The sequence below is a fragment of the Enoplosus armatus genome, chromosome 9, assembly GCF_043641665.1.
Source record: "Enoplosus armatus isolate fEnoArm2 chromosome 9, fEnoArm2.hap1, whole genome shotgun sequence".
Lineage (NCBI taxonomy): Eukaryota > Metazoa > Chordata > Actinopteri > Centrarchiformes > Enoplosidae > Enoplosus > Enoplosus armatus.
The window spans coordinates 24,398,837-24,418,303 of record NC_092188.1 but is presented as its reverse complement, the minus strand read 5'-3'; the positions used below and the strand labels follow the sequence as shown (position 1 = coordinate 24,418,303).

General features: G+C 42.7%; 1 protein-coding gene across 1 annotated transcript; it reads right to left on the bottom strand.

Moving 5' to 3' along the window:
- Window positions 1-645: 645 nt before the first annotated feature.
- Window positions 646-19,155, bottom strand: cep162 (centrosomal protein 162). The gene is made up of 29 exons (XM_070911801.1): window positions 19,056-19,155; window positions 18,836-18,939; window positions 18,129-18,264; window positions 15,736-15,882; window positions 14,865-15,042; window positions 13,788-13,867; window positions 13,626-13,696; window positions 12,708-12,738; window positions 12,317-12,391; window positions 11,890-12,090; window positions 11,129-11,210; window positions 10,289-10,568; window positions 8,921-9,134; window positions 8,529-8,695; window positions 8,130-8,264; window positions 7,586-7,717; window positions 6,841-6,953; window positions 6,655-6,754; window positions 6,438-6,564; window positions 6,128-6,291; window positions 5,250-5,339; window positions 4,907-5,134; window positions 4,520-4,732; window positions 4,037-4,319; window positions 3,022-3,154; window positions 2,801-2,942; window positions 2,616-2,714; window positions 1,723-1,857; window positions 646-1,165 (listed from the first exon to the last, which is right to left on the bottom strand). Exons 2-29 carry the CDS (start codon window positions 18,893-18,895, stop codon window positions 992-994), a joined length of 3,990 nt encoding a protein of 1,329 aa, XP_070767902.1. The 5' UTR covers window positions 18,896-18,939; window positions 19,056-19,155; the 3' UTR covers window positions 646-991.
- Between the last annotated feature and the right edge of the window lie 312 nt (window positions 19,156-19,467).

Here is a 19,467-nt window from a genome sequence, read left to right as displayed (position 1 = left end):
GAAGCCTTCCTATAGCTTGACAAGTCTTAAAGCTGTGGTTCCTTCTGGTAGTGCTGTTTGTTTGTTTTCACTGGTATGACCGAACATTCCCAACAACAGTTCCTGCCAAATGTGTGTTCTACCGAAAAATGGATAGATCTCTTGGTAACCACGCATTAGGGTTTACATTCATCTACTTGTTTGTAAAATTAAGCAGCTCACGTTCCTTCTGATCTATAAAAAGGTATTTCATCACGGTTTTGACAGGTATATAATAAATTACATTTTGTGCCCGTTCATGAATAGACCGCAGTTCACATTTTTTGGCTATTGAGGAATAGGGTGGCGTCATCCGCAAACTGACTCATTGCAAGCTCCGTTCCAAATACATTACGTTTTTTTCAAGTTCTCACAGGGGGGGTGATTGAGATGTTTTGGCTTCACTTTTGCAAATATGTATATGCACAAATTAGCATCCTATGTGCGGTCGCCTTTTCTATAATTTAGCACCCAAAAAGAGCTACAAGTCTTTAGTAAATATTACCCCTCAGTCTTCAGTAGAGTATTGATATAATAAATCCTGTGGGTTAGGGGTGAAGTGAATTAGATGACTTAAAAAGTTGACACTGTCAGGATTGGGGGAGTGTATGAAAGGAGTAATACAAGTTATCATAGTTAAGACATTTATTTTTCACTACACCTAAAATAAGTTACAATAATTTAAATAAAAAATTGAAACTAGCTACAACATATAAACACAAAAATGAGAAACCGGTACAGTATGTGTACAAAGACATTTTTTTGCATTTTCTGTCTGAATCCCAACAGTTTGTATGTGTTAACATTGGGTATTGACTCATTTTCTGTAATGGCTGTCAATGGAAGCCCTTCACCTGAACCAATTCTAATGCTGAGATGTTGACTATTGCTTACCTCGTCTATCTTTGGCTTCACTACACAATTATCAGCACCATCTTTCACTGACACGCATCAGTCAAGCCTCATCTGTGCATTAAGTGGGGAGGACCACTCCCTGTCTTTGGAGATGTCTCAGGATGTCCAGGATGGAGTCCAGCTCCAGTTGGAAAGCCTCCAGCTCTCTGCTCTTGTCCTGAGCCAGACGCCTCCAGCGCTCCACCTCTGACTGCTGATCAGCCTCCGCCGTCTGCCGCGACCCAACAATGACCTGCAAGGAGAGGGATGGAGAGTTACTGAGGTTGGCCAGTCTGTCATCTTTGCAATTAATAACGCAGGACAGTAGCGGGGGAACCTCCACCACCCGCTGCATCTAGCTAGACTTTATTTCCTCCCCATTTCTTCACCGTCACTTCCTCGTCTTGTAATACAGGAGAGAATCAGCATGCTGATGGGATCATAGATGGTATGGAGCATAGAGAGAGGGCTCTGGGCCGGCTATTCAGTGGTGTGGAAGTACTTTTTACTCCACTTTGTCGAAGTCGTACAGTGGGCGGAACCTGTTTTAATTCAACAATCTTGACGGTCTTGCCTAATAATGACTACGTTGGTCCCCAGTGTCTCCTTTTCAATGGTGTTCAGGTTAGAGAACAGGTTCCTACAGATTCAAGGGTCATGGGGAAACTCCAGCCTACAGGTCCTCAAGTTCCTGTAGTGGAAAAGGCTCAAGAGAAGAACTCCAAAATGGCCCAAAGTACCTCAAAAATGATTTGCCTTAAAGTATCAAGCAAGTTGGTGGCCCTGAGCCTTTAAAACATTCCTGCGTACCTCGTGCAGCTCTTTCTCTCTGTGCTGGTGTCGGAGCTCCATGTTGACGATCTTCGTCTCCAGGCTACACAGGAGTTTCACCTCTGGGCTCTGAGCTTCTTTAGCTTCCTTCAGCTCCTTCAGCAGTACTGTCAGCTAAACACAAAGTGACTCCAATGTTAAAATGATGAGAAAACAAAATAATGCACTTCTTATCTTGGTTTAACGAAATGTGCTGTCCAGCACAGAAACAGATGCAATTCAGCCTTTCAGACTACATTCAGTTACAAAAGGAGTAGAAGCTAGGCTTGGAGTGGGGAGTATATGCTGCTGGGAAAAAATCTAATCCAGAAGACACACGTTTTGAGCCATGCAATGTATAATCCTGCATTGCAACTCAGGCACCCAATTTTTGCATATGTACTGGGGATTTCGGTCCCCAGAAGTAGCTGCAGAGTGAGCGCTCCTCACTTTCATGCTGCTCTAGGGCAGTGGTTCTCAAAGTAGGGTGTGGGGACCCCCTAAGGTCCTTTAGGAGGATCCAGGGGGTTCCCCAGCAAAAAGTAAGTAACACAATGACCGAATGTATGACTACCTTGGTCATACACTTTCTGTAATAAAACATCTAAAAGCAAAAACCCTGTCAGATGGGGGACACTTGGACAAAATCTTAGCAAATGGGGGTCTGTGGTCTAATTTGTGTCAGTTTAGGGGTCCTTGATGTGAAAAAGTTGGAGAAATCATTCTACTACGTCGAGTCAGTCACGTCGCTAGGGCTGCGGTTTTTATTTGCTCATTATAAAATCAATGACAAAACATGTATCAAACATAAAAAAAAATAAGCGAAATAGCCTTTTTAGTGACTCTGCAATTCAATGTTTCTTGCATTAAAAAAAGACTAGAAAAACAACAACCTGCTTCTGCAGAGCGTTCTCTCGGGTCCTGGATATCGTCAGTTCGTCTTTAGCTCCCTGCAGCTCTCTCAGCTCGTCCTGCAAATGTTTCACCGTTATCTGCAATTAAATGTGAAGGTTAAAGCAACAGGGTCATTTTCAAGACTTCCTGTTGACATAAGACTGGTTGCTTAGTGAGGCAGTACCTCCTGGGTGTTGAGCTTATTGGCCAGCTCAGCGACCTTTGAGGACGAGTGTTCCAGGGCATGGGTGGCACGGAGCTGGTCCAACACCCTAAGGTGTTCTGCTTTCAAAGAGGACAGCTGCTCTGCGGAGTCCTCCTTCAGCCTAACACGTCACATTACGTTTGGTTATTTCATCACATCCATGCTCTGTGGAAAATGTGTTCACACTTATACACACACACCTACACAGCTCCTCCGCTGCTCGTACAGCAGCAGCCTTTAGTGCATCCTTTTCCTGCTGGGTCTGCAGCTCCAGCAGGTCCAGACGCTGTTTCAGAGCCTCGTTCTCCTGCAGAACCTCTGAGATATGACTGCCTGTCAAGAAGACGCAACAATACAATGGAAGATTCAAATGTTCGCTCATGCCTTCACCTATAGCAATGGCATAAACTGAGGCTCCCCCAGGCATGGTAGACAGTACATAGGCATGAAGTAGTATTACGTATGGCTACACAAAATCTAGCTGCTTTTGTTTTCTCCTGCCATTTTTAGATGCAAAGCCTCTCTATGAGCTGTAGGTGAAACTCACTCGCTCACTCCCTGGATCACGATTAGCTCTCAATACGTTGTTTGCAGTCATGTGATTCTGATGATGCTCCAAATTCAGAATGAAGCAGGAAGTGAAAGGCAGAATGGACAAGATGGAGGAAAACCTGTACCGTGCTAGTCATTGTTTACTCATTGCGTCATCCCAGTCAACGTGTGTGTGTGACATCTGAGTCGCCCGATTCACTCTTCAAATATGGCTAAAAACCTATTTTGAGGTCACAGTGACCTTTGACCTTTCAGTGTCCAACCAACTGTGAAATACGGTCACGATCTCTCCTTCTGTTCCTGACAGCATGACGTCACAGTGAAGGTGACCTTTGACCTTTTGGGTAAAAAAAAAACTGTCATCACTTCATCGTTGTATCCCATTAAACATCTGTGTCAAGTCATTATTACCGCAGCAATTCTTGTCCATTCCGACAATATTAAACAAGTTTGATTTTATAGGAGCGTCGAGACAAGAAAAAGACTAAAGACAGCTCGGACTGAGCTTGAAGACCATATATGTAAGGAAACCTGAGATCATGGTTTCTGCATTGCTTGACATTCGGTTTGGGTTTATATGTTGTAGTTTGAAGTCCAGGGGGCTCCTAGTTTAAGTAAAGGGGGCGGTTTAGAAAGACCTTAACAAAACGTCCACAGCCATACCTGCAAAGACAGTGGGCTGGTAAGTCTTCTCGTGGTGAGTAGCTGGAAACGTTTCTTCCCCCGCAGTAGCGGAGCAGGGTGTTTTGGCCGGGCCCGATTGTCGCTCTGGTCGCGGGGCGGGGACAGACAGCATGTTCCTCCTCTCCCTCTGCAGCCTCTCCACAGTGCGGCTCAGCTCCTGAATGGTCCGTGTCTTGGTGGCGAGCTCGTGGTTCAGCCGCTCTATCCGGACACCAAACGCTGCCTCGGCTTGGCGCTGGTGACGGCCTGGACTTGGCTGGGCCTGGGGTGGGGGGGGGGGTGGTTGCATCAGTTTGTACAGGCAAGTAGGATTTCCTTTTTCTGTCCTTGGCTTTGCTTAATCACACGTAGTGCAATATTTGAAACGTCCAGAGCAAAGAATCCCACATTTCTGTCTAAAACTTGCCTGAGAGCAGCAGTAAGGCTAAAACACTGCATTTTAATAACCTGGGTAGCACCAACCTTGTGTTTGAGCTGCTGCTGGAGAGGCTCGATCTGGTCCTGGAGTGACTTTTCCTTCTCCCGGTGGGCTTCCTTCACACGCCGCAGCTCTTCCTCCAGCGTTCCAACCTGTGACGAGCACGGCTCGGCCCCAGCCGCAGAGTTTGCCGCTTCCAGCTGACGTCTCTGTTCCAGTTGCTGCTCCAGTTCTGAGATCTGCTGCTCATAGCGGAGCTAAGCAATGCACACAAGCATTTCTGTATGTTCATGTCAAAAATCTACTTTTAAAGCACATTCGTGAACGTCGCTACGAGAGCGGGTAAAGTTGTGATAAATACAGGCCCTGGTTATAGTTACAGTGGAAGTAACGGCATTAGCATTGGACTGCTGTGTTGGCTTTAGTTGTACCTTGACCCGGTGGAACTGTTGCTCCATGGCCCGCAGGCTGCGCTTGGCCTCCTCATCGTGACTCTCCAGCTCAGCCTCCAGACGCTGAATCCTGCGCTCCAGCAGGGCACTGATCCGGCTGGGCGGTGGCGTCTTGGCGGCCTCCACGTCCTCTTGACCGGCAGCGTAGATCAGAGCACACAGGGAGTTTGGGTTTCTCCGTCTTAGTATCTGCTCCAGCTCCTTCACCTGGTAAAAAGAGAAAGGCTCTTCAACAATGAAGGGACACTGAACTAAAATAAGGGAGTGTAACAAGTTGGACCAGTTAGCTTGTTTGTTTGTTTGTTTTGTTTGTGTGAGAAACCTGTCGCTCCAGGTCCTGCGTCCTCTTCGTGTCCGCCGTTTTCTCTTTGGCCTTGCCTCTTTTGCCCACATCCATTTTCAGTTTCTCTACCTGAAATGGAGACGACCTGTTATTTCCCACAACATTGAACTGAACCTGGCTTTCAGCACGCCCTCTGCCCCACATCGCGGCTGACGCTACAAGGCCTCCGTTCCTTTAGCAGCTGCAGCCTCGCGGGTTGATGCCCACGCGATAAACTGCAGTCAGCAGACTTTGCCCTGTACTTCATTCCCCCAAAGTACAAGGCAACACTACGCCCTATCCTGATCTGGGCCACGGGCAGCTATTAAGACTCATCAAAACAGACATCAACTCTCAGGAGGTGGGGAGTGTTATATTTAATGCTTCCAGATCACCCCAGAGGAAATCGTCTCACAATCCACAATTAATAGAACCGCAGTTACATATATATATGTATATATATACATATATATACATATATATATATACATATATATACATATATATATACATATATATAAAAAACTCTCTTCTGGACGAGAGATGGAATGAATGAAGGCGTGCAGCTGACCGTAGAGCTGCAGTTATGCGTGAGTAAAACACATGCTGTAACTTTGCCAGTGCAGACAGCCAAAACGTCTTGATCACCCCCCCCCCCCCCCCCCCCCCCCCCGGTGGCTGGCTGCAGTACAAAACAATATTAGTCTTCTGCAGAAAATGTCTCTCCATTCAAAGATCAGTGTGGTTCAGTTTAAAATATTATATTGGTATACTGTACTGAAATATGTACTGATGGACAGAAATGCAATGAATTGACTGACGGTAAATGAAATGAGCTATAGTACAGAAACAGAATGTGACGGCGGGACGGCCTCAACCTGCTCTTTGAGTTGCTGTATCTCAGCTGTAGCGGCCTTCAGTCTGCCGGCGTCTCGGTCCAGCAGCTCCTGGTTCTCGGCGTACCACTGCAGCTTCTTCTCCAGGGCCGCCACTTCCTCTCCGTGCTTGCTCTCCAACGCACGCATCTCAAAAGTCTTGTCACCTGACACATAAACACAAACTATCACTTAAGCATTAGTGTAAAGGTCTTGGATGTTGAAAGATTAGAGGGACCTTCATTCTTATCAGTGTTCTTTGGGATTTAAATTCCACCACTAGCCACTAGCACTGTCCTTTCTCCAGTTTTACCTGAGGCAGACACGGCCTGAGCTCTAGCGAGGTCTCTCTCTTTCTTCATGAGCTGCAGGTCTACCTCCAGGGCCTGCTTTTCTTGCTTCAGTCTGTGAATGTCCTCGGACAGCTTGGCCTCGTTCCTCTGCACACAGAAACATATCCCTACGGACAGTGAGGGGGCCTGAAACGGAAACTTACAAGTAAACAGCGTTTCGGTGATTCTGGCAATTACCTGAACTGCATTTATTTGCGCCAACAAGTCTGTGATGCGTTGAGTGTGATCCATCAAGCAGACATCTCTCACGTGCCCAGAGGTTTTATTCAGCTGCTCCCTGGTGACGATGGAACGAGACCACACAGAATACAAACATTTCTGGGAAAAATAAAAATCTGATAGGCACACCTTTACTGAACCCACCTCGTGAAAGCCAGCTCATTCAGCAGCCTCTGGTTTTCATTAAACATGGCCTCCTCGTTGGCTTTACTCTTGGCCTGCTGGGCCTTCATCTGCAAATACAGCTTCTCATTCTCCTGGAAAACAACCTTAGTTTTACTGCGATACAATGCACAAATATTAAAAAACGCCGCTGACACAGCAACGAGGACACGAACTCTCGTCAATGCCACATTGTCGACCGAGTTTGATGGTGTGCCCATCGAAACCAGAAGTTGCTACAGCTGGAAAACACTACTTGAATCACGGCTGTGGTGAAAGTGACTTCTTGTCTGCATCAGAGTCTTGGAAATACAGGCCGGCCTGGACCAGCCCCCTAGTTATGCTGCTATAGGCCTAGACTGTTGGAGGACTTCCCATCATGCACTGAGCTTTCCTCCTCTCCCTCTTTACACATTCATGTTACTAACTTAATATCTTCCCCCGGAGTTTCTTTGTACTTTCGCGTCTCGCAGGTCCCTGTGGATCGTGGTCCTTGTACGCCTGGCTGCTGCCGCCACGGGCCTGTTATTTTTAGTCATTTTTAGTTCTGTTATTATAGAAGGTGTTATTGCTATGGTTACTACTGGTGCCTCTAGACTATGGTCTAGATCTGCTATATCTATTTGTAAAGTGTCATGAAATGACTTTTGTTGTGATTTGGCGCTATATAAATAGAATTGAATTGAAGACAATCACAGTAAGAGTAAAGTATTAAAGGGAAACAAACCTGTTGGTATCCTTTTATGAGCGTCTCCTGCTCGTTCATTTCTTTCTTCATCTGTTGGAGCTTTTCCTCTGTGGCAGAGTCGGTGGCCTCGGGCCACCTCTTCTTCTGACTGGCTTCTTCTGCACTTCGCAGCTGAGGAGTGACAAAAACACAGCTTATTTACTACATATTGATGTTTTTTTGTTTTTTTTGCATCTAGTCCTTCAATATTGACCACCTGCGAATCGGAAACGACCTATTTTTTATCTACATTCAGTACAGCTACACAGTACATGCTACAAGCGCTACAATAAGAATCCTTTAAAATCACCACGGCAGCTTAGATTTGTTTGGAAGCTTAAGAGTTCTTTCCCACATCACAGATTTCATTTATTTTTTAAATAAAATAATAGGTAGCAGTCAGCCAAAGACAAATGAAAGAGTCTACTGCCAACCGCTCTTAATCACAGTGTAGTAAACGCATAGACTGTGAATGTCAGTAGTGCATTTATGCTACAAAGCGTTTTGTTTTGAAATGTGCTGTGTTGCGAGTGCGTCTGTGCACCTTGCTTTGCAGTAAGTAGTTCTGCTGTCTGAGTGAGTTGAGTTCCTCTGTTCCGTCCTTCATCACCTGCAGCTCCTTCTCTTTCTGAGCCAGCTGGACTCTCAGCCCCTCCACCAGAGAGCTGTCCTCCTCCTCCTCCTCCTCCTCCTCCTCCTCCTCCGCCTTCTGCAAGTCAGACATTAACACTGAACTGCACTGTGGAGAAATCAAACCTAAGATAATAGAGCGCAGGTCTGTAAAGCTTTGGAATTCGTCTCAGAATACCAAAGTGATGTGCAAACTAAGTAAGTCTCTTTTTACTCACACTTGTCCAACTAAAACAGCACCATAACATCTTTACGGGAACAATGGTCCTCCAATTTCCACACAGTTGTAAACAGCAAAAAAGTGTTTTCTTACTTTTGCTTTTGGAAGTTGATGCATCAGTCTGGTTTCTCGAGGACCTCTGACTTCCTGTGTGTCTGCAGCATTCGGGTGACTGCTGGTGTCTATCTGCTGCTGCAGGACAGCCACTAAGGACTGAACAGATGCCACCAGCTCACTGCTCGTCTTCGGACCTGGCTCTGCTAGTCAAACAAACAAACAAAACACACAGCTCCAAACATAACACACACTGATTCCAGACCATGCCACGGCATTTTGACAAAAGAGATCAAACAAAAATAAATGTACATGCAGCATTTGTATTATGGCACAATTTATAGTAGTATCATCAGAAACACAGAGCCTTATCTTAAAGTATCTAAGCAATTTAATGACTTGAGATTTTGTGTCTGTGTGCCACTAATAACCTGTGTAGTCGTCTTTTTCTTGGCTCTTTGTAAATTTGGCTTTTTCTCGTGGACGCTGCAGAGGATAAGAAACAGAAGGCTGGGTTTTGGCTGTAGGAGCAGTTCTACTTGGCCTGGAAGTCACTGCCGTTGTCCCCTCCACTCTCCGGCCTCTCCCAGGAGCCACAGTGAGTTTCCTCACTGAAGACGCAGAGGGACGAGAAACGGTGGAGGACTGGGGAAAGATGTTCATAATGGTTATGTAGTAGTGTGTTACAAAACATGGAACATAATGATGCTCTTGACATTAGTGCGGTGGATGTGTTTTTCTGGCTTAAAAAAAAAATGTGTCCACATGCTTGCCGTTTTTGCTAAATATTAGGTTTGATGCTCAAAATACCTAAAAGCTTACTTACTTTTACATAGGTTTATCTCATTATTTGGCAACATTTAAAATGACTATCCAACAGTGTAACATTATATATATATATACATATACACATATATATATATATACATACATATACATATACACATATATATATATACATACATATACACATATATATACATATACATATATACATATACACATATATATATATACATACATATACACATATATATACATATACATATATACATACATACATACATATATACATATACACATATATACACACACATATATATACATATATACATATACACATATATATACATACATACATATATACATATATACATATACACATATATATACATATATACATATACACATATATATACATACATATATATATACATACATATATATACATACATACATATATATATACATACATATATATACATATACATACATACATATACATACATACATATATATATACATACATACATATACATACATACATATATATACATACATATAGACATATACATACATACATATATACATATACATATATACACATATATATACATACATACATATATACACATACATACATATATACACATACATACATATATACATATATATATACATACATACATACATATATATACATACATACATATATATACATATATACATATATATACATATATACACATACATACATATATACATATATATATACATACATACATACATATATATACACACATATACATATACATATATACATACACATATATATAGACATATACATATATACATATATATATACATACATACATATATATATCACAGAAAATAAGAAAAAGCATAATAGGTAAATTAGGAATTTTCTTTTGAGAGAACTGCTACTTTAAGTGGGCTCTCTGATACAACCACAATTCCAAGCACTGCTGAAATGGATATAAGTTTTAAGTTTGCCTCACCGGTTGTTTATTAGCTTTGCCAGCCTGAGAGGACGTGCCAGAAGAATATTTGTTCTGATCCTGCATCAGCCTATCTACTTCCTGTCTGATGCTCCATGTCAGGTTGTGGTCGGGAGGGTCTGGGGAGCTGGACGGGTGGCTAGTTGATCCCCTGGCTCCTTTTATCCCTGCAACGGGGTCAGCCTTTCCTAGTCGCTTCAGTTGTGTCTCTGGAGAAGTCAGATCTGGGAAAGACCTTTCCGAGGAATGGGATGTCTTTTCTTGGTCAAGTTCTACAGCACTGCAATCAGAAAATGCAAAGAGAAAACAACACTAAAACTTAACTGCTACTGTTATTAACAGTTTCCCTCAGCTTCTAGTTGACAATCCTGGGATATTTATACGCAATGGTCTAGCATCACGTGTTATACATAACAGTATGAGCTTCATAATAACTAGGCTTGCCCCCCATGTTTTATTTAAGTAAATGGTTTACTGCTGATGTCTCATTTATTCTTTGACCATTATACCTTTTTATATTTTATTATATTTATCTATTATTATACTTATCATGCCCATTTTGTTAGATGTAAATGTCTTATTTTATTGTACTGCACACAAAGGGAACCTATGTAAAAGACAAATTAGATGACACTGTATAAATAAAAGTTGAGTTAATTAATTAATGAACTTCTGAGGCTAATCAGCAATGCCAGATATCTGTGGTTACAGGCAAAAATGTCCCCAAATTTGTCATTTGACATTACATGCAACAGTGAGACCAACCAGTGCACAATCAAAATAATCAACAAACAACTGACAGTCTCTTCCAAATTCCAAGAAAGATTTTGCAGTCCTAACCTGACAGGCTGGAGGGTGAAGCCACGGATGTGGTCCCTCTCTGGCCGGATGGGTCTCATCAACTCCTCTGCAGTGGGTAGCTCTAGATACACACACACACACACAAAATAATTACTCGACATGCTTCTCCGACGTCCTGTCACTAGCTTGGTATTGGCAAACACCTCGGCACAGTGGAATGTGTCCCATTCTGGGGCTGCAAAAGACTGTGGAGGACACCTTTGGACAACTGACGGCTAGTATGCTGAACCTGTGCCTTCACCCCAATGACATGATCTTACCAAGAGTGTTATCTGGGGTTTAGGGTCTCAAGTACACCAATTTCAACTGAAATGACTTCTATGGGGTGATGGAAACGTGTCCAGAAACAGCGGAGGTGATGGTTTTTGAGGAGGTATTTTCATTGGTTCAGTTTATGCGATATTTACCAGTGACTTGACGACTTTAGGAGGTGACAAGGACTGCCTGAATGTATCATTAAAGAATTAACCAGGGCGAGACATATTGTGGGTACTGACAGCTGTAAAGGATTCCAAAAGTGGGAAAAAGAAGGCTGCTGCTATTTCTCAGATGCTTCTAGAGGACAACGCAGACATGAGACAGTATTTTTGAAGCCTTATGATGCATTCGATCATTAAATACAGACTTCAGAGGAGTCAGCCCCTTAACTGGGATGCACCTTTTTTTGTCATTCCTCCAGTTAGACCAGTGAATATACAGACAGACAGAGAAATACTGTTTATAGGATAGCAGTGTCTGACCTGACTCGTTAGTGGAAGCAGGCTGGTGCGACTGTCTGGCATGTCGAGGAGGGGAGGACGGAGACACAACGCTGCTGATCCTCCCCCTCCCTTCCAGAGATGGATAATGGTGATTGTTATCTGAATCCTCCACAATATGGATCTGTCTGTAGGCCTCATGAAGAGCCTCCATCTCTGAGCCTCCACTCTGCACATACTGGCCTGTACAGAAAGCAAATTTAGTGTACTCTCTGTCAAAAACACGGCAAGACTGAACTAAAATGATCTTGTGGGGAAACTGCACTGACTCGTGTAGTCCCCGTTGGATTTGTCTGATGATAAACAATCGGAAGCTGAATGATTTATTGTGGGAAAATCCAAACAACAGTTTGCCGTTTGCGGTTACGTATGGCGTATTTATTCTGCGAAATGGAAAGCAGTGCGTTACCTCTGTCCAGTGACCCTGCTGTGTCCCTTCTTCGGTCTTCTCCACTGGTGTCATCCAGGGAATCATAGAGGGAAACTGAGACGAGAGTTAAGTCGGTGTGAGAGCGGTATAGCAGTGAAGAACTAATTCATATGCTGTTTACTGACAGAGTGGGCAGCCACACATACACGCTGTTGTTGTTGTTGTTGTCGGTAGTGAGGCCATTGTAAGTATGATTAACATGTTTCCACAGTAGTGCTTTATTATCTAATGGTATAAAGGCTTTGTACAGCTTGTTTGCCTCAGGCTTCTGAGACTTTATCAGCCATCAAACTCCATTCCACTGAAAGATTGTATTCCTCCACACACCCATTCACAGCCTCAGCGACACATCATCTCTTTTTCCTCTTACCTTTGGCAAGAATTGGAGACATTTTAGACTTCTGAAAAACAGACAACAGCATGAATTACTGAATTGTGTAGCAAGACGTCGGTTTGTGATATGAAGCTCAAATGTTATTGACCGTTTGCAGCTCTGGGGCAGCTAATATCAAGCGCGTTGCAGTCCGAAGATACTACTTCTCCCATGTTGACCTGCTTTTACCCACCTGTGCTCGTCTGACAAAGTTTCATTTACAGTAATCTGTTTTTTTTTCACAGTGATTTCAGCAGAGCAGAATACAAAGCAAAAGTGAGCTGGTGAACTTGATTTAGTTCAGAAGGCAATATGGCAGCTCTGTTGTTGGAATTATGTGAGGCTTTTTTCCCCCCCTAACCACTCGTGAACTAGCCGTGATACAGTGTTATCTACACACAGCCACACTGCACAGACGGTTAATGTGAAACAGCTCGTTGGTATTATTAAATGGAGGTGCCTCAAGTAAACTCAAAATCCAGTATCTGGCTACAGTTTTTAACTAACTAAAAAGAATACATGAAATTACAAGATATGGTGTCAACTACTGTACATGCGGTATTGGACACATCCCTTCCTCCTAACAGGGTAAGAATTTGATTGGTCTCAAACCACATGACCGTTTACCAAACTCACCGTGGTTTGTCATCGTTAGCTGCTGTGTATGTGATTATATGTATACCATTGGTTGTTTAAAATTGTTTAACTTAAACAACAAACAGAAGTTACGATTTCCCACAAATAAGTTCCACGCTCAGGTCACACGAGGACGACTGAGTCATGAGATGAGAAGCTCTAAAAATACTTAAAAAGCAGACCTTTTGCTGAAATGATTTCGTCACAAGGTCAACAATGAACTTCCACGCTCAAATCACTTGGATTTGAGTTTAATCAGTGTAGAGTTCACCTACAAACCTCCTCCAGTGGCTCTTTTCCATTCTCCTCATCCTCAAAATCCTCACTGTAATGTGGAGAGCCTGTCAAGGCTGAGAGAGAGAAAGATCTGATTGAGACACGCAGAGACAGAGATAAAGAAAACAGAGAAAGAGAGGTTTGCCAAGGGTTCATTACTCTTACCGGGAGACTCTCTGATAGTCTCAGCGGCTTTGGCCCTCCTTATATCATCATCACTCTGCTCCACTGCTTCCTTGGCCTTCCTGGAGGGAGGGATATCCATCCTCATTACATTACAGTCACAACACTGATATTCAAAGCAGCAGCAGCAAAGACACTGCATCAGACCAGCCAAACTGAAAAATTGTAAACTCTACTGCATTCTAAAGAGAGGCAAACACTGTTATATACTGTGGTTTTCATTTTACTGGCTAACAGACGTTTACAGCCTGCACAAAAAAAATAAGAAAAACACATTAAAACCTCATGATCTCCATCCATTCTGCAGCATCAGATTTTGGATGAAAAGTAAATTACATTCACCACCTCCCTTTATGCTGCGACAACTACTGGCAGGCAACATCGACCGTTGCAATTTGATTCAGACAATGGGCCTCCTGTTGTCATAATAACAATCACAAAGCCTTAATCTGAATGAGTCTGGGGTTTAAATATGAGAAAGGTTCAACGATATAGTTCTATTTGTTGTGTGCACAAGTATTTTGGCATTGACTTGACACTTCAGTGACAAAGCCTCCACACACCTGGACACACTGGATGTGGTCTTGGACGTTTCGGGCCTGGACGTGCTGCTGTTGCATTATGAGCTCATTATAACTCAAATGCTTTTCATTTCTCAATTTCACTTCACATTGCCAAGTGCCTTGTGTTGATCACGGCTTTCATTGTGTACACTTTGATGTACATTCATCTGAGGGACAGCAGGGAGGGGAGGGGGGTAGGGGGATGTTTCGCTGTGGGGTGGGAATGGTGTATGAAATTCAATTAAAAAAAAAAAAGATGTGTGAAAAAAAGAATACGAGAATGTTCTTGCCTGAGGCCCGAACCATCCAAGTACTGTAAATTGTACAAGCAACATGTGGATTCCACCAGATGAAAACACTGGTGGAGTAATCAGACCTTAACTAGCACGACCTTAATTTGCAAGTTAGTTGCTTCTGACAAAGAAACTGATCTGACTACTTCTTCTGTCCTTTACTGCTTAGTGAGTGTAATATCAGAGCATGGCCGTTTATGTACCTGAGGTTAGTACCGATGGTAGAGCTCGTTGAGTCCATTTCCCTGTTCAGGTTGGAGTAATTTATAGTTGATGAGGCCCCTGCCTCTAGCCGGGCAAAGAACCTGGCCTTCTCCTCTTCTTCTTCCAGAGTGTCCAAGCCAATACTGGTCGTGTTCGCAGCCGGTGCCATGACTGAGTCTGCACACATATAAAGCAAAAACTGTGATACTTCCATCCTAAAAAAAACAACTAAAACACCTCTGTGACGACAACCAGTGTTGTATTAATTGCTCTATAACATCCGACAAACTGCTGGTCAATATGTGCTTTTAATAAAATTCAATTATTATATTTAAATAGCAGCAAATCATAACAGATGTTATCTCAGGGCACTTTTAATATAGAGCAGGTCTAGACCGTAGTCTTTATAATATTACTTATAGAGACCCAACAAAATAAAGTAGCTGTCAGTCTTACCCATGGACTGTATGTAAAGATATAAAAAAGTGAAGCCAAAACGTCTCAATCGCCCCCTGGTGGCTGGCTGCAGTTCATGTTAGCAGATGGGACATGGGCCAAACTACAAAATCAAAGTACATGTCAAATAATTTTTTCCCCAAAAGATGTTTTCTGTCATTTTAGGTAGTTCTTATCATGCTAACACTTCATGATCGACAGCTGTGATTGACTGTGGGTGTGCTCGCAATTGGGTCGAGTGGGTGTATGGGCGGGACCTTGCACCAAATGATGTCACCAGAGCAAGATGGCAGCGGCCGTATCTGGGATATTTTGGCTTCCTTTTTGTACAGCGGGAGGAGGTGGAGACGCCTCGGCCATCTTTATATACAGTCTACGGTCTCACCCTGGTCATCTCTGTTGCCCAGGACTCACCCTCTCTCTCAGTGTTGCCACCGACGAGAGCAGATGCTTCCAGCCCTTCTTCCTTCCAACCAGTGTCTCCTGGGTCCTCGTCCTCCTCTTGAATTGACTGAGACTTCCTGAAAGACTTCCTGAAAGACTTTCCAGATCCCAGCAGTCCTGGACAAAAAATAGAAAAAAAGGGGAAGCTTGCATTAGTTAATGCAGGTCAGGTCACGCCACATGAGTGGACCTAAACAACCTCAGATTATGTTATCTAATCTATACATGTAATCTATTGATTATATTTACAGGTATTTATTTTAGAGCATTTATTCATCTGGTGCCAACTGCTATTCAACACTGGAGACTTACCTGTTCTTCATATACACACTGCTAACATGCAGGTAGGTACTAATTGTGATTACCGGTTGATGGGACCTGAGTCAATGTGTGTTTGACTCAAGCCTTGATGTATGACAATGATCAGTGGTTCCCAACCTTTTTCTTAGTGGACCCCTATTTTACCATTGTACATAAACTGACGACCCCCACCACCCCCCACCCAAGCGAGACTGGCTTTATAATGAATAAATAAAGATATAAACGTCTAAAATAACCCTTCATTTTAGTTGTCTTCTTCAGAGAAATTAATTTAATACATATATACACATTTTTTCTTACACCCTTATAATCAAGAGGGCATCACAACCCCCCAGTGGAGCTTTGGCGACCCACGATGGGGGTCGGGAACCGCTGGTCTATAATATAGACATTTTCTAAGAATGAATGTCCTTCCTCTCCTTTCTATCTGTCAGTGCAGTCATAACTTACTTGACTTTTGACCTTTCCAACTCTCGTTTTTTCATTTGTTAATAAACTACATGCTGAATTTCAACATTTAGCATGTCATATTTACTTAAGCGTCCTCATTTATGTTAAGATGGATAAGAAATAAAACACGCCACCTAATGTCTTTGGCTGTATATACACATCCTTCCACTGTGAATTTGGAGTAAGTGAACTCATATGATTCCTGTTTTGATGTTTACATAGACAACGACAGAACGAATGATCTGCTATCTAATATATCAGTAAGTAAACATACAAGACAATTAGTCTTGGGGTCTACATGGCGAGCAGGAAAACCATAACTTTATAAAGTGGCAACAGACAAGTTTTCTGCTTGAAAAGTTGTCTCTTTGCACTTTAACATATAAAATAAAAACTAAATAGCATAATAGAGACAACGAAAAAAAACTTAGGAGAACTAGTGGTGCTAGTGTTTCTCACTCTACTGCTAGGGGACTAATGCGACACTACCCAAAGGGTTTGGGTTGAAGTTACCATCTTCACTGTCCCCCTGGGAATGACTATCAGTGCTGGCTGGTGGAGTATCATTAGAGTGTGTCTCATCAGGGTTCCTCTCTCCTGACACACACTGGAGGTTTTCATAAGTGCGACCGCTCGGACTGTCAGAGCGCGAGTCATCAGATGGAGTCCTGTGTCTTTCCGCAGTTTGGAAAACCTCCAAAACTGTATCTTTGCGGGTCTTATCCAATTGAGCCAGTTTATCCAGAGCACTGCTGCGAGGTTTGGGGACAGGCTTATAAAAGGTCTCTGCACGGACAACTTCAGACAGCAAGAAGAAAAATCGGGTAAACAACATTGCATTGTCCATTTAAATCTGTGATAGGTGTTTGAAGGTGACAATTAAACTACCCTCCCCCAATCCCAACAACGATGTCATATTCCATCACGATGTTTCACTGTGGACGTGGTCATGCGCCAATTTGATTGACATCAACCAAACATCCGACAAGCTGTCATCAGATTCTAATACAAATGTTGAATCCCGATTGGTGCACAGACAGATGCGTTATCATAAGCGTGTTAAATTTGGCACAATGTTCATGTAGGACCCACCCCTCATAGTAAGAAGCTGTTTAAGAAAATGTGTTTTCAGGGCCTTTAAAACTGAATTATCATCAGGCTACATAACAAAGACCAAAGGCACTGATTTCAGATTGGGATGTAGACAATTTACATTTAACTACTGTACAAGTATACTAAATATCAACATAAAAAGCAGATCAATTCTTACATAATGTATCTATAGCAATAAAAAGAGGAATTCTAATTTTGCTAATTCTCTAATTCTCTCTCTCTCTAGATATTCTCCAGCAAGCCGGTGACCTCTATTTGGTTGTTTTTATGGGCACCAGCTGTTAATTACAGTTGTAAAATCTTATAACATATGCCCAAGTCCTCTGTCAGTTCCTCCCTGAACTGCAGAGCTTGAACACAGACCCAACTGCAGCCACTGCAATACACGTTCTCATTCCGAAAGGTACCAGGGCTAACAAAGGCTAAAATGTCCAGCGTGATGGATGTTATATCACGGAGAATCCTCTCCTCATTATTACCTTTCCCTGTCCCTCCACCGCTGTGTTCGTCATCTGGCCACCAAGACACTGCCGGTTTCTGGGCTGATTTCTGACTGCTTCTAGTGCCAGGCTGCTTGTCAGAGCCGCACAAATCCACCGAGTCATCTGAAATAGACTGACAGGGAATCGGGTTTAAGTCGGGGAGATGCCTTCAGGATAAGACTGTGCATATTAAACCATGACATCCTTTGTTTCCATGTTCCATGTTACTTTAAAATAAGAGAAGGTAACATCCAGTAAGATTGATTTCATTTAAAACCCAGCAAAAGTCTTTGTACAAACTCTACATACAGCATGTTGGCTTACTGGAGAGCCAACTTAACATCCTGTCATTCAATACTTGTGCACCGTCAGATATTATTAAAAAAAAAAAAAACACGCGGCCACATTTGCTCTCTAATAACGTTCAAGGATATCTGATGCGAAAACGTATCAGCAGCACATGAAGGTCATTAATTAAGGCCTCCCGTTTCAAAATCCTTCACTGATGCAGCCTGTGGGAGAAAAGGATCAACTCTTCTTCACTCTTCTCTCTCTCTCATTTTAACAAATAGACGGAGACAGCAACGTTAATGCACATTCATGTTTACAGATGAATGACTCTTTCCATACTACGCGACTCATGCAACCCTTAATGGACAGCATGATAACAGTACCACAGTAGCCTGTGCAAAATGTTACATTACCTCCTTCAAGAAGAGCTCAAACTCTTCATCCAGCTCCTCCTTGGTCAGTCTGTGAGACATGGCGACGCCGTCAACTCCATGAGCCAATGGGAACCCAGAGACAGCTGACATAAAAGCAAATAGGATTTTAGGAAAGAAATGACGTGCGTCTCATGTGTGTAGCATATTTCAAACCCAATGTTATTGCATACTTTAAAATGAATTCAGAAGTCTCACCCACCCCAAAGTTAAGAAAATTCTGTATGAAAGCACCAAAATCTAACCCCCAAAATAGTGCCACATTACCAGCACGGTGGACTTTGGGAAAACTCTTATACTTGATTTTGTTAATATCAACCAATTCTAAGCCAGACAACAAAACATTGTTGTTGTCCCCCCCCCCCCCCCCCCCAAGTTGGTTATCAGAAAGAACAAACATCCCCTCAATAACTTTCATCAGAAATGTCTTCTATTCATTCAAATGCGTATTTAAGGGACCAACACATTCACATCTTTCAAGTTCTCATTTCCTTAGTTAACAAACACTTCAAAACAATTCGCCCTTAAACCAAACTGCTCCGCGACGTACGACGCTAGTGTAAGCCATTCGTAAAAAAAAAAAGGTGAAGTTTTACTGAAATAAAATGCTGCTG

What these genes read in the sequence shown, in the direction of transcription:
- cep162 (XM_070911801.1), bottom strand. Translation starts at nt 18,895, where the DNA reads ATGTCTCACAGACTGACCAAGGAGGAGCTGGATGAAGAGTTTGAGCTC. An exon ending in TGGCAACACTGAGAGAGAGG is followed by an intron (nt 15,043 to 15,735) that starts GTGAGTCCTGGG and finishes ATATGTGTGCAG; the next exon opens with ACTCAGTCATGGCACCGGCT. An exon ending in AGAAAAAGACGACTACACAG is followed by an intron (nt 8,696 to 8,920) that starts GTTATTAGTGGC and finishes TTGTTTGACTAG; the next exon opens with CAGAGCCAGGTCCGAAGACG.